Source organism: Panthera pardus, unplaced genomic scaffold, assembly GCF_024362965.1.
Source record: "Panthera pardus isolate Hobbes unplaced genomic scaffold, ASM2436296v1 HiC_scaffold_22, whole genome shotgun sequence".
NCBI lineage: Eukaryota > Metazoa > Chordata > Mammalia > Carnivora > Felidae > Panthera > Panthera pardus.
Window position 1 is genome coordinate 54,852,633 of NW_026526788.1, and position 15,392 is coordinate 54,868,024.

At 49.0% G+C, this 15,392-nt stretch overlaps 1 protein-coding gene across 2 annotated transcripts in view; it reads right to left on the reverse strand.

The window, feature by feature from the left end:
• Positions 1-15,392, reverse strand: part of BLNK (B cell linker) — a 74,871-nt gene that overhangs the window by 25,557 nt on the left and 33,922 nt on the right. Inside the window, exons 4-8 of one of the 2 annotated variants that reach the window (XM_053909778.1) lie at positions 12,781-12,821; positions 9,045-9,110; positions 8,689-8,845; positions 5,554-5,714; positions 962-1,043 (exon numbers count right to left, since the gene is read on the reverse strand). In XM_053909778.1, coding sequence (XP_053765753.1) covers positions 962-1,043; positions 5,554-5,714; positions 8,689-8,845; positions 9,045-9,110; positions 12,781-12,821 — 507 coding nt within the window. The remainder of the gene's footprint in view (positions 1-961; positions 1,044-5,553; positions 5,715-8,688; positions 8,846-9,044; positions 9,111-12,780; positions 12,822-15,392) is intronic. The other variant, XM_053909780.1, reaches the window with a different exon arrangement.

The following is a 15,392-nucleotide window of genomic DNA, read 5'->3' on the forward strand; positions in this document are numbered from 1 at the left end:
ATATATATATATATAACAATGATAAATACAGTTTGTTGAGGGAGATTCACACTTATGGAAAAATGCATCGTGGGAACGATGGGTCAGACCAGGAAATTTGTAAAGAACGGGAAACACAACTGTTAAACACACAAGCCATGAAAAGAAGCCTTCTCTGAAGAAGCATCGTTAGAGTAAATGTATTAATGATTGAGGGAATAATCAATCTCTTGGATTCTGTGGGGTTTGGGGGCGCAATTTAACACCTATTTGTGGTTTCATGGTGATGGGTAGCTCAGGAGGGCCTTCAAGTTGCTGGTAGTATTTGGGGAGTGAAGGAGGGGGTTGCTACAGAATGGCAGAGTAAAAACAGAGAATGACCACTTTGGACTCATTTATCAGGTGAGTAATGTTACTTGAAGAGGCATCGTGTTCTCCACAGTGACTCGCTCCAGAGTCAACACACCCTGCTCTGCTCCCGGTCCAGGGGTATGTGGCACCGGCTTCTAAAGACCACTTGTAATGGCACCTGTTACACCACGGAAGGCTTACAAACAAAACGTTTCTCATCGCTTGGGATAGCACTACATGTAAAGAGTCGGGCATATCTCGCTCCTTCTTCAGTCCTCTGCAGAAACTGTTCCGGTGCCATATTCGTGAGGCCAACACGGTGGCCTGCGGCTTTGTGAGGATTCAGTTTTATGAGAAATCCATTCTACGTGAGGACAGTTAAATAAGAACCTAGCTGCCTTCATAACTGGAGATGGGAGTATGACAGGGTGGAAGGGCCTGGGGGACCGAGGGCGGGACAGAGGTGGGTCTCTCCCTGATGCCTCTGCTCGGCCCCCACGGAAGGCAGATGTCGTGACCACAGAGGAGAGAGGCCTGGGCCCGGACTTTCTGTCCCCCTGTTGGTGCTTGTCACCAGACAGCCTCGCGCGCCCCCATCCACCGCAAAAAGCTTAAAACTGCAAACGCTTGCCTTTTTCAGCTGGGAGTGAACTGCTTTCTGTGGGATGAATGTAGTTTTCGTCTTCATCCTCCAGAGGAACCACATAATCAGCCTGGAAGAAGTACGGAAACGAGTGAGAAGGAGGCTGTACATTCCACGTTCATCGTCTGGGGAGGAAGGATTTTGAAAATACCTTTGTTGAGACAGAATTCACACACCATTAAATTCCCCTTTGTAAAGTGTATAGTTGGGTGGTTTTTAGTATATTCGCAGAGTGTGCAAGCATCACCCTAATCTAATTCGAGCACATTTTCATCCCCCCAAACAGGAGCCCTGTGCTCATTAGTCACTTCTCATCCATCCCTTCCCGGACCCAGTCAACCACTGATCTACCTTCTGTCTCTAAGAGCTGCCCATTCTGGGCACTGCCTAGAAATGGAGTCACACGACAGATAGTCTTTTGTGACTTCTTTCATACAGCATAGTAATTTCCGGTTTCAACCACGTATCATGTGTCAGTCTTTCACTCACTTGTATGGCCAAATGATAGTCCGTTATATGAATATAACACATTTTGATTATTCAGGTGGACCTTTGGGTTGTTTTCACTTTCCGGCTTTTATGAATAATGGTGCTGTGGACATTGGTGTGCGTCTTTGTGTTGATGTACGTTTCTCTCGGGAATATACCCAGTGGTGGAATTGCTGGGTCGTACAGTAGCTCTGTGTTTAAGTCTGGGGAACTGCCAGACTGTTTGCCACAGTGCCTGTACCCTCTTCGTTCCCACCAGCAGTGTGCGAGCGCTCCGATTTCTCCGCATCCTCACCGACACTTGTGACTGTCCGCCTTTTGGAATAGAACCATCCTGAGATGTAAAGTGGTATCTAATTATGGCTTTGACTCGCATTTCCCTGATGGCTCATGAGGTCGAGCCTCTTTTTGAATGCTTACTGCCCCTTTTTATAGCTTCTTTAGGCAAAAGTCTACTCGACTCCTTTGCCTATTTTTAATTGGGTTGTCTGTCTTTTTTATTATTGGGTTTATTATTGGGTTGGGTTCTTTAAATGCTCTAGATAGAAACCTCTTATCAAATACATAATTTGCAAAACTGTTTTCCCATTTTGTAGGTTGTTCTTATTTCTTGGTGGTGTCACTTGTAGCACAAAAGCTTTACATTTTGAAGCCCATTTTAACTAAGTTTTCTGTTGTTGCTTCTGCTTTTGGTGATGTATCTAAGATACTACTGCCTAATGCAAGGTTGTAGGGATTTATACCTTTGTTCTCTTCTAAGAATATTATAGTTTTAGCCCTTACCTTTAGGCCTATGATCTATTTTTGGTTACTTTTTGTCTATCATATGACGGGGGCCACTCTTATGTTTTCGTATGTGGATATACGGGTCTCCTAGCACATTTTTTTAAAAAAACAATTCTTGGGGCGCCTGGCTGGCTCAGTCGGTTAAGCGTCCGACTTCGGCTCAGGTCATGATCTCGCAGTCCGCGAGTTCGAGCCCCGCGTCGGGCTCTGTGCTGACAGCTCAGAGCCTGGAGCCTGCTTCAGATTCTGTGTCTCCCTTTCTCTCTGACCCTCCCCCGTTCATGCTCTGGCTCTCTCTGTCTCAGAAATAAATAAAACGTTAAAAAAAAAAATTAAAAAAACAATTCTTTCCCCACCGAATGGTCATGGCAACCTTGTCAATGATCAATTGACCAGAAAATGAGGGGAGGAAGTGATTTTATGCTGACATGAAGCAAATGAGATGATCAGATCCCAAATGTGGTTTTTACCACCCATCTGGGGGGTAGCCAAGGAGGATACCAGGAGAAACAAAAACCAAACATTTACTGAGCACTTACTGCCAGGAACTCATCTGAGCACTCTACATGTGTTATTTCACTCAATCCTTAGAACCACCCAATAATATAGGTGCTACTATCGGCTGCATTTCAAGATGAAGAAACTTGAAGAAACTGAGGCCCAGAGAAGTGAAGTAGCTGGCTCACGTCCTCATAGGTAAAAAGTAGAAGAGCTGGGGTTCAAGTATCAGTTCAAGGATCGAGCGCCCATACTCTTATCCACTACATTCTAGGACCTTCCTGCCTTCCCCTTCTCTTTCTGTCTTATTTCTACCCTCTCTTCATAATTGCTATTTCTCATCTCTTCCTTCACCTCCACACCTGGCCTCTGTGACCTCGGACAAGTTCCTCAACCCCTTTGCGCCTCATCTGTACCATTTCCTTATCTGTAAAATGGGGAGATAATAGTACAGATTTCGTAGCGTTCTTGGGAGAGTTTAATGGGATAAATACAAAGTGCTCCGAACACCAGTGGACACCTAGCACTCAAGTGACGGCCACTCGTGTCATTAGGGCACAGGTGCTTCTTCCTCCCATGTTTTGCTCCCTCCCCAGCTCTCTGGTTAGCCTGTACCCCATACTCTTCCTGTAACCTGTACAGCAGAGCTAAGTATTTTTAGTTATTTATGCTTGTGCTTGACTTCTTCTTTTCCTATCTAATGGTTCAGCCAGATCTTAATGTTGGCCTATTTTTTTCGCTTTTAACCTCTTTCTTATCTTGACTGTCCATCTGCCCATTCCAGAATGCAGCCGCCTCCGTACTTCTCCTTTTCCCACTGGTTCAAACTTGCCTGAGCCACCTCCACAAGGCTACTATTAGCAAAACTCTGCCTCTCCCCACGGGGGTCTGCTGTCAGCTATTCACAGAAACGGAGAGCCTTATATAACACACACGGTATTCATTTGTATGCTGTGTCTGAATTTATATCTTCATATAGATTTGCCAAGCACTGAAAGAATTCACAGTGAGCCCCTAACAGCTGGTCTCTGCATCCTGTCCCCTGCTCGGCTTCCTCCTGCCACCCTCTTCTCACCCCAAAAGGTCAGCATCACCTCTCAGACAGACAGACAGACAGAGGACTGGCAAACCTCCTTTCTCTCTCTGTCAGCTGACTTTCTGACTTAAACTTAAACTGTCCCTAGAGTAAAGTCATAAAGTAAAACGCTTCCAGAGGCAGGCAGGGAGACATGGGGACGTGTGCAGAGGAAGGGCATGTTCATGCCTTGGACGAGTGGTGGGGACTATGACCAATGGAAACAAGGTCAGGGATTCACAGCTGAGCCGGAGGACTGCCATGAGGCTCAGCGGCTTTGAGGCCATGACTGGCCCAGTGTTGCCCAGGCTTTCAGTTTTCAGGAGAAACTAGAAAATTGGATTTTGTAAAGAATCTAGAATATGCTAGAAAGGAACATACGACACAGGGAATCCTTCTATGGGTGAGGCACTGTAGTTAGTGCTGTTCTAACACTAAATCCTTAAAATAATCTGAAGAGATTAAAAACCGAGGCTCAGAGAGGTTATCTGGCTCGCCCAAAGTCGCACAGCTAATACGGGTCAAAGCAGGAATTTGGGCCTAAATGCCGCCACTATTTTATTTAAAAGTTTCCCTTGGGGTGCCTGGGTGGCTCAGTCAGTTGAGCGTCCGACTTTGGCTCAGGTCATGATCTCGCTGTTTGTGGGTTCAAGCCCCCCATCAGGCCCTGTGCTGACAGCTCAGAGCCTGGAGCCTGCTTCAGATTCTGTGTCTCCCTCTCTCTATGCTCCTCCCCTGCTTACACCCTGTCTCTCTCTCAAGAAAAATAAAGATAAAAAAAAAAAAGTAAAGTTTCTCTTTTCCCTCCCCTGCTGGGCTATAAATTATATCAAGGTGGAAATGAAGGTGTTTTTACAACATATTTATACACTATAGGTTTTATCACCTCTAGGCATTTAGAAACAAGTCATTTCTTCAAAAGCTGCAGTAAGATTATGGTTAGAAGTTGCCTTTATTGTGATTTCGTTTCTGAGTTCTGGTATAGGGTTGTTCTGATGGCTAAGTTCGAGGGCTTCACTTTGCCCTTATTTACAATGCGCGGACCTCTGGGAGCCACAACATATTAGGCCTTATCAGTCATTCCTACAACAGTCTGAATGAGTTTACCGGTTAGTTTTCAAATAGGAGCAATTCCATAGGGAATAAGACGTATAAAAAGCTGGTGCTGCCAGAGGGGAGATTGTTGAGTGAAACCCAGAGTCGAGTCCTGGACAATCTGCAAAGGTGGGTCCCTGGGTAGCGGCAGCTGAGGGAAAAGGGGGTGAGAGGCAAGGGCTGCCAGCGGGAAGTGAGGTGTGGGCTCTTATGCACGTTGTGTGGGGTCTCTGACGACTAGGGTCTCTGTTATTTGTCCTCCCGCGCTCCTGTGCACCTTGCAAGAGAAATGTGGAGAAGTGGAGAGGAGGCAGGGCAGAGAAGCAAAGGAGAGTAAAGATAGAGAAATTTATGGAGGAAGGAGAAGATTCACAGGAAACCCCCGAAGAGGCTAATCAGAGGGGCACAGATCCAGTGCTGGTATCACCCATACGCGCTGGGAATGAACGAGCTTAAACTAAGGCCATACATGCGTTTTTTAGAGAAGAAAACCTTTGGGATTAACGGTGGGGAGTTAGAGGGGTGGGCGAGGAGGAGGAAGGCATGTCAGACGCCAGACGGTCCTGGCCGGTCCCCCTTCCCCCTGCATCCTGCCTTCCACTCGGACTGGGAAGCCTTCAGGACAGATTTAGGTTACCTCATCCTCAAGGTCTTTGGGTTTGGGTGGGACTTGAGGTTTCTGAAGAGAAGTCAGGGCCGGCAGAGTGGAGGTCAGCCTTGTCTTTGCCGAAGGCCAGTTGGGCTTACTTGGAAGTGTCTTGCTGAAGGGCGGAGACTGCCTCTGGCTTGATCGATTGTCTTGAAAGGAACAATGACAAAACAGAAAATGAGAGGGGGGCTCTGGACCATTCCCTGCACCCAAGTATAAAACCACCCACATCTATGTAGTCACCAACAATTATTCCAGGCAGTCCTTAAAAGCGTAAAATGACATGTTAGGCAAAAATTTTCAATTGCCTGTTCCTTACATTACACTCTCCCACGAGAATGACAGCTACAGGACTCAGAAGAGCCTACAGCGCTGCACTTTGCCAGACAGAGTGGATGGCTGACCTTGGCAGCAGGGAGGCCCGAGAGGGGTGTGCTCCTCGAAGGTTCCCTTTGCTCTATGAACCCTTAAGGGCAGTGACTCTCAATCCTCCTTACATAGAAGAACCACCTGGGGAACTTTAAGAAAATGGTAAGGCCCAGGCCCCACCCCAGACATACTGGGAAGAACTTGTGAGGAAGGTCTTGGCATTAATAGTTTCAAGTCTCCCAGGTTATTCTTTTTTTATTATTATTGTTTAAAAAATTTTTTAATGTTTATTTTCGAGAGACAGAGAGAGAGTGAAAGGAGGAGAGGCACAGAGAGGGGGGGGACACAGAATCCAAAGCAGGCTCCAGCCTCTGAGCTGTCAGCATAGAGCCCAACGTGGGGCTCCAAATCACAAAGTGGGAGATCGTGACCTGAGCCGAAGTCGGGCGCTTAACCGACTGAGCCACCCAGGCGCCCCTCTCTCAGGTTATCCTAAGGTGGATTCAGGGTTGCAGCTACTCATCTGAGTGAACGCACACATTCTTCCTCTCAATGATTTCCCTTCCATCATGGAGGGCCCCTGAGTTACCCCTTGTCGGGAACTGTCCTCGGCATGTGTCAGGGAAGGAACACAAGCCCCAAAGCCAAATGGCCCTGAGTTGGGTCCTTTGCTCTGCCCCTCACTGGCTGAGCTCTGTTTGGGCTAGTTATTCATTATCCAGCCTCTCTGGGACTCACATTCCTCATTTGTTTTGTTTTAAACATTTTATTTATTTATTTTGAGAATGGGGGCAGAGAAAGAGGGGGAGAGAATCCCAAGCAGGTTCCACGCCATCAGTGCAGAGCCTGATGTGAGGCTCGATCTCACAAACGTTGAGATCATGAGCTGAGCCCAGATCAAGAGTCAGAGGCTTAGAAGACTGAGCCACCCAGGCGCCCCCACATTCCTCATTTGGAAAGTGAGGATCATAACATCCACCTGAGAGGGCCACTGTAGGGACAGGGAAGAAAGCAGTGCAAGCTGTGGGAGCAGTGCCTGGCAGAGTGGATGACTAATCCATAGGACCAATACGGCGACGTGACATGGCCGAGGCGTTAGGCAACAGGGAGTCTGCTCAGTGGAATCTGAGCACGTTGCAGACTGATACGCTGTAGGGAAAGCTTAGCACAGGAGGAACCTGGCATGTCCCCATCCTGGGAGCAGCCCAGGCACTCACACTGGCTTCTGCCCCACCTTAACTTCATGAGGCTGCCCCCCGCCCCCACCACCTGGCCGCCAGGCCCACCCCCTGCTCTCCCCCCGCCCCCCCCCCCCCCGCCCCCCCCCCCGCTCCCCCCCTCCCCCGGTGCCAGCTCCTGCCCTGTCCAAGGTGTGCCGTTCACTTCACATTGGATGTCTCCTTGGAAGGCTCCCTCTGGGTGTTGTGGTCGGGCTGGGGCTCCGGGTCAGCCACTTTGCTGTGCCCATAACTCTGTCAGGTTTTCTAGTTTTATTTGCAGCTCTTAGAGTTTGCTGGGATTTCTTAATGTAAGATCTAAGCCCATCAAAAGTAGCAAAATACACAAGACAGACTTTGAAGAGCGTGGCCGCGAATGAGCCACTGCGCCCCCTCCCCTTAATTGCAGTTTGCTGGCCTATAAAATGGGCCTAATGCAGCCCCTTCCTTCCCAGGGTTCTGTTGCTTGAACAAGGTCACAAATCTGGTGAGCCAGGGCTTCGGGGGCTGAGAAGCCCAGCGTGCGTCCCAGCTCTGCCACTCCCCAAAGCGGTTCACTCCTCCGAACCTCACTTTCCTCCTTCGTAAAGTGAGGACGGATGCCTCTTCCGTAAGCTTCTCGAGAGGGTGAAGTAGGCCACGACTATGAAGCACGACGCTGTGAGCTACAAACACTCCGGGAGTGTGTCTGTCTTGCTTGCTGTTGAAAGCTCCGGGCTCAGTGTAGCTGTGGCACACAGTAGGTGCTCAACAGGTGAGTTGTGGCATGAAGCAAGGGTCCATGCTCAGTGCCCCGGGAGGAGGCAGTTAATGGCAGTGATAATGGACACAGAGTCCTCTGCACGTAAGGGCTCTCTGTACAAATGCTGGCGTCACCGTGATCATCACAGACACACTCCCCTCCACGCCTCTGCTGAACTTAGTCGCCTGCAACCCAGGCTTCTTCCTGGGGGACAGTAAGAGTCACACTCAGGTCTGGAGGCGACACCTGAGCTGTGCCCATTTAACCTACAGCTGATTCCACACTTAGAGCTCCTCACCCACCTCCACTCCCAGCTGAAAACCCACAGTCTAGACTCAGAGTGTGGGCTGCCTGCGTAGGGGTGGGCATGAAGGAACAGGGGCATTGGCAGATACTGGGATCCCTGAAGATCATCCTCGTTCTGCACAGACGTCGCAAAAGAAATTCCAGAACCTTGTGTGCGGGAAACCCCCAAAGAAGCAGGTACTAACCTCAGGGCTGATTTCTCATGGGATTATCTGGAGTTGGGCTGGGGTGGGGCGGGGGCAACCGTCAGGGTGTGCACCTTTTGTCTTTTACCCGTTTTTACCCTTGGAGACTTGGGAAGGGATAGCTTTCCCCCTCCTCCAGGCAAGCGTTCCATCTGGGCTCCCTGGCTTGTGAGTGAGCAGATGACCCACGTGGGGGTGGCCAGGGTGGGAGGCACTCAGCGTCCTGCCAGCCCGGCTCGACCCCCCTCCCCCATGCCTGGCAGGCTGGGCGCCCAGGGTCTGGGGGTGTGTGTGGCTGCCTCACCTATGTACTCTCCCCTGGTGAAGGGCAGGGCTGGGTGAACGGTTCTCGTCTCCTGCTCGGCGGGCGGCGGCTCGTAACTGTCGTCCCCGGTCTCTTCCGCGGGGAGCACGTACATCTCCGAGTCCGAGTGCTCGTCCGGGTGTTCATAGTCGCTGTCCTGCAAATGCACACCGAATGCTCAGTGCCCTGTCTGTGCTCAGCCATCGCGACAGCTCTGGCGTTAGGAGGCGGGAGCTGCTCCCCCAGCGTAGGGACCAGAGAGCGAGGCTTGGAAGGGTTGGCTAAGCAAGGTTGGGCAGCCATCAGAGGCAAAGCTGGGGTTGAGGCCGGGCCTTTCTGCCTCCAGAATTTATCACCTGAACCACTATCCTGGGGGAGCATGTGGGCCATTTAACAGGAAGGGTGGCTGAAACTCTGTGTGTCTGCAAAGAAGAACAGTCGGAGATAAAATACATTTTTAGAAGACAGAAAAAGGACGCAATAAAATAGAATAACCAATAGGTTTTGTTTATCATGAATGCTGACGGTTGAGGAAAAAGATTAATATGGAAAGGGTAAAGGTTTGCATAGAATATACAGATACCTTTGAGGAGATGAGGTGTGTGTGTGTGTGTGTGTGTGTGTGTGTGTTTTAATAGAGCTGATAAGCTGCAGGGGCTAGGCTTCCACCTGACCCGGAGTCCATTCTCTTTCTTTTTGTTTTTCTTGTTTTAAAGATAAATTTTAGCTAAGTCTTCACTGAAATGATCGAATATTGAATATTCAATATGTATGGGAAATACATTCACACAGCAATAGTTCAAAAGGATGTCAAGTTTCCTTCCCAGGCTCTCAGTTCTTCTCCCCAGAGGTGCAGTTCCTAGTTTCTTGTGCATTTTGTTCAGAGATCGCTTAGGTATTCTACACCCATAGGTATATTCCCGTGCAGGAAATATCTGATCCAAGACTTCAGAGGTCTTCTGTCCACACGGCCTGACACACTGCGTGATTCGTACATGAGCTTCCAATGCATGCATGATGCACTTGCCTTTCGGCCTGTCTCCTTCCACCTGCAATCGCACAACACCGACGCAGGTACAGTGTGACACAAACACAGTGGTTCCTTCATTGCTGTCTCCTCGGGGCCTGTGGCAGGGACCAGCACAGGACAGGAGCGCAGTATGGATGAGCGAGTGAGTGAGGACCACTTTCCTCCTGAGTCTGTAGGGACATGGAGGAGAGGACAGGAGAGGGAGAGGGTGAATACCAGGAGAGGGAGAGAGAAAGGCGGCTGAAAAGGGAACTTTTCCCAAGGTGGTGGAGGAGAATTGGGAGAGAATAGAAGGAAGGAGGAACTCAAGGAGGGTCCTTGTCCTTGTCCTAAAGCAGAAGAGTCAGGAGGGGACAGGGAGCGGGGAGGTAAGAGAAGTCTTGTAGGGGGATTTTCCCAAACCCCTGTTTCAGTAACAGCAGACAGTGAGGCTCAATAATCCTTCCTGACCGTGAATATGAAATTAAGGTGAATAGAATAATGGGAATGATAACGATTATTTTAACATTTCTATGTACTGCATACCTCAGTTACCCTTTACCAGTATCATATGAGAGAAACTGAGGCATGAGGAGTTGAATAATTTGGGGCTGTTCTGTGTTCTGAAGAAGTAGTGACTGTTCTCAAACAGGCGGCCTGGAAGGTGGAGTGAGAGCAGAAAAGCAGCCCGAGGCAAGAACCCGGCTCTGAAAGTCTCATCTAGCCAGCCTGAAGTGGTCGGGGCCCCTCCTCATCCTGGGCAACCAAAAGGCCCGTCTCTGTGGCTGCAGCATCCCAGGGAGACAGCAGTTAACGCGCTGAGAAACGGGTGCTTCATAACCATCTGGAAAGTGAAAGAATCAGTAGGCGCCCAGACGCCTGTGCCTGGGAGGGGGAGATAGTTCAGGCGGCCCACTTTGTCTCAGTTTTCATCGGAGCAGGCACCGTGCTTCCCAAGACTTGATCACCTGGAGGCTAGGGAGCAGTGTGCCTCCTGGGAAGGACACAGGGGTCTTCACAGCCCCTTGGGCAGAGCAGCCTGACTGAGAGGACCAGGCTGGCCGAAGAGGCAGAGGAGGTTGAGGAGGGGCGCCTCTGTGTCAGCTGCTCTTGGCAGGCCAACGCTGACACGGGGCTGCCCATCAGACTGTAACGCCCATGAGGACTGGGCTGCGACCTCAAGAGCAACGGGAGGAGGGGTTCTACCTCGGCTGCAGGAAAGGCCTTCCTGAGAAGGAGACGTTTAAGCCAAGCCTGAAGGACAAGAAGGAGCAGAGCAAATGAGGGAGAATGGGGACGTCCTTTGGTTTCTCCTCTCTTCCCTCTTCCTTCGTCTGCCCAAGGTCTGTGAGTCAAATTGCCAAGCAGGCATGACCTTGACCTGCTGTGAGACTAAGGGCAGATCTGTGCATCTGGGCCGTAATGGACAAGGCCCTGCTGGGGGTGGTGGTGCAAGGAAGGCCGGACAGGTCTGCAGGGGCTGGATTTCATCTGGCCTGGAGGCTACAAGCCTGGATTTCATTCTGTGTACAATGGGAATCCAATAAGGTCAAAATAATTGTGAGTGAATGTTTACTCAATCTTTATTACGGCAGGTATCTTAATTCTTTGCTTGTTTGGCTTTGGGACACGAGTCACGCTCTCCTCTCCAGGTTGACTCTATTTGTATTTTCTAAGTCCCTACCACGTGCTCTTTTTCTCCAGCCTGCGAGCTCCATTTTCTTGATTTCCCTGTGGTTGTGGACCAGCTCTCAACTTTGCTTCAGACGTGGCTGGGCGCGTGCGGCCAGCAGGGGGCGCAGCTGCAGCGCTTCGGAGGGACCAGCGGCTGCCGGGCCCTGGGAGGAACTCCACACCCAGCTGACCTGCAGAGAACCCCTGTCATCCCCTCTTTTTTACAAATCTTCGCTCTGCAGTTGAGAAGGGAGATACTCCTGTCTCATGATACGTCGAATATACTCCAGGTGGTGTACACAGTGTGGATGGAGCTGGGCTCAGACTCAGTTCTGGGCACTGGATTGAAGTCCTGGGCTCTCATTACACTGGCCACTGAGTAACTGAATTTCTGTGTGCAAGTCCTTTTCATTCTCTTAGCTTTGGTTTCCTTATCTGTAAAATGGGGTGTGTGGTTGTGTGGAGGCCCTCTTGGATCCTGTCCAGATAAAACAAGTGTAGAGTGCAGCAGGCTAACATTCTGGATGAATTTGATACAAATGAGGAATAATTGTTACAAAAAAGTTTTTAGGCTGTCTTGTCCCTACAAGACTTCACCCAAGAGAGCAGTGAGCACTGGGGCCCTGTGGGCTACAGAGCCACCTTGGAGAGGTTGACAGTTAATTCTGACACATCACCTTCCGTATCATCACTGCCAGGTCCCTTGCTCAGTCTGTGGTCCCCAGCATGTGCTACTGTCCTCTTGGTCACTGCAAGCACCTTAGAGTTTAAAAGCCAGGTTTTGAGACCTGAGGGCTTGGGTTGGAATTTTGGAACTGCAAGTTACTTAAACTCTCCATGCCTTGGTTTCTTTACCTGTAGAATGAGCAGGGCTGATATTCACAATGTTTGACAACTAGCATGGCTCAGGTCCCGACTTGGCCCTAAAGAGTGTCCCAGAGGCCCCCTGATGCGCCAGGCATTCACTCTTTGATGCTGGTTTTTGATGTTTGGCTCCTGGATAAGGCCCAGGCAGCGATGGGACACTGAGGAATTCAGGGCAGAGGAATTTGTCAACTGATATAGAAATATTTAAAAACATTCTAACGTATGTTTTGGCTGTGCTGGTTAGTACTCTGAATACCAGCACTGAAGACAGGGATAAGAATGCCTGCACACAGGGCTGTGGGGAGGCTCACATGAGGTAATGCCGATGAAGCACTTAGCCTGGCACATGGGGGTGCTAGGTCAAGTCAGCCATCATGAGGTTCTTGCCGCCTTGTCTGTAGGTGGCCTTTCCAGCCCAGCCATCTCCCTGCTGGGATGTGCAGCTGACTATGAGCATGTAATTCAGAAACAAGCCCTTCAAAAGGCCTCCCACGGACCCTGGCAGAAAGGATGATCTTCTGGTCCCAGGAGCAAATACTTACAAAGTCATCTGACCACTGCTCCTCTTCGTCAGCAAGGTCCTCTGCAGTGGCATGTGGGAAGCAGAAAGCACAAGCGTCAATCTCAGCTCCACCCTGTCCCCAAGCTCCCTGTGCCCACCTTCCTTGCCCCTGGGCTTCCTGGTCCTGTTTCCTTGGCCTTGAACGGTTATTACACATACCTCGTGTTCATCCACTTTCGACTCCTCTTTTTTGAAAAAATCAGTTCTCAAAGCATAAAGGGACGTTCCACTGAGCAGAGAAACAGTACATCTGAACCATGTCCATTTTTGTTAAGGAACACTTTTGGGACTTTAGAACGATCCGGGAGGCACCTGCAATCCCTACCATGCTGCTTCTAAGGATTCCTTTGAATCAATATATGGATGGTATAGTAGGAAGAGCACTGGACAGGGAGTCAGATAGACCAAAACTCTCATGCAGGCTCTGTTCTTAACTAGTTGGAGGGTAGGCAAGACAATTAACATCTCTGGGCCTCAGTTTTAAGATCTATGGGATCACTTCTGTGATTCTCTGTAGCTCTAACTTTGACTTTCTTATTGAAAAGCATTTACCCGGTGCTTTACTACACCCTGGGCAATATCATCAGAGTTTTGCACTCAATTAGCTCCCTCAAAACCTTACGAGGAAACTGAGGCCTAGAGAAAATACGCCATTTGCCCAAGGTCAGATAGTAAATAATAGAGCCAGGAGTTGAACCCTGTAGGTAGATTTCCAAGTGCATGCTCTGAACTCCAATGTCACACTGCCTCACTGTCTTTGAGCTCCAGGGTTCAAGCCCTGTCCTCGGCTCTGCAGGCAGTGTAAAAATGGATATAACAGGTCTCAAGTAGCTGAGGATCTTGAAGAATAAAATTGATCTGAATTATGACAGCCAAGGAGAATATTTGACCCCCTTTACTCCAAAACACATTTAGAGTATGAGAAGCTTAGCATCCATCCCATCACATACGCTGACATTAGAGGTTAAATACAATTTACTCAGCTATGTACAGATCAACCAGGCCCAGGTCCAGAGGGCAGTGTGGCTCCAGCGACTATCCCATAGAGGCATCCCATTGAGCAGCCATGGCTAGAGGGCCCAGTGAATGGTCCCTGAATCCCCCAGAGCCTCTCTAGAATCTTTTCTAGCCATTTCTAGCCCCTGCTATGGCAGGCTACTGACTCCAGATCTGGGTAGACTCCAAAGAGGCACAAGGAAAAGAATTGCACATTAAAAATGGGGGCCTGCAAAGCATAAGAGACTGTTAAAAACTGAGAACAAACTGAGGTTTGATGGGGGGTGGGGAGGGGAGGGTGGGTGATGGGTATTGAGGAGGGCACCTTTTGGGATGAGCACTGGGTGTTGTATGGAAACCAATTTGACAATAAATTTCATATATTAAAAAAAATAAATAAAAATAAAAAAATAAAAATGGGGGCCTGAAGGAGGTGTTTAGATCAGAGTGGCCGGATTTTAAACTGTGGCAGCAACAGCGCCCTCTCATGGGAAAAACGTGATAGGCGCTAAGACAGAGCTTTCTTCTAGGAGCCAAATAATGGGTCAAACTTTGACATTAACGGAAAAAAAAAATTATTAAATTATGATTTGGCCTCATGTATACCAAATTAGAGTATACTGCAACCACTGGGGTTTTCCAAGAAACTCCAGAAGAATAGATGACTAAGTCCTCTTCCCAATACCTGGCACTGAGCGGGAATAGGTTTCTAACACCTTAAGTTTGGGGATAATTGAAGATCAGCACTTAAGGGGCCACAATGTTTTTGTTTCGACCTTTAAAATAGAAACATTTATAAATTGATGTTATAAATCGCACTTCCCTGCCTTGATCAGCCGTGCCTGCCGAACCTTTTCTCAGGGACCCAGGGTCCACTTTGTGGTCAGACACTGCTCAAAGTACTCGCAGGAGCTGTCTAACTCCTTCTCCTGTCCCCATTATCTTTCCTCTCCCACACATACTTCATACTGTTTCTAGTCATTTTCTTAAAATACAGTTTGAATCATGCTGCTCCTTTCCTCAAGGATCATCAGTAGCTCCCTAAGGAGTGAAGTCAAGGCTCTGTGTCAACACATCAAATGCCTTCATCTCCTGTCCCTCTCTGGACTTCTCTCGCACAGCCTTCCACGTTCACTGATACTGGAAGCATGTTCTTCCCAGCCTGCACTTTTGGTGGTCCTCCGCTCCGTTCACGCTGTTCCCCCAGACCCTGTTCCTGGGAAAGCCCTGTCATACCTCTGCCATACAACCTTCCCCAGTCCCTCAGGTTATAACCCACTACTCCTTCCTCCTCCCTCTTAGATGCTGCTGGTACCTTGACGACATAGGCACTGCATTCTGCCCGATGCTGGGATTCATTTGCTCGTGTCTCTCTATACCGAAAAGCAAGGCCTGTTTAGTTTGCCTTTGTATCTGGATGACCTTTGACATTTGTAATCCTGCGCAGTAATAAAAGTATGAACCAATAAATGAGTTGAATGAATGAAAATTAGGATAATAATAATAGATTGCATTTATTGAACACTTCCTGTGTGCTCAGTGCTAGGATAAGTGTACTTTCACAATTACCCTCAAAATAGCGCTTTGTGGTAGGTG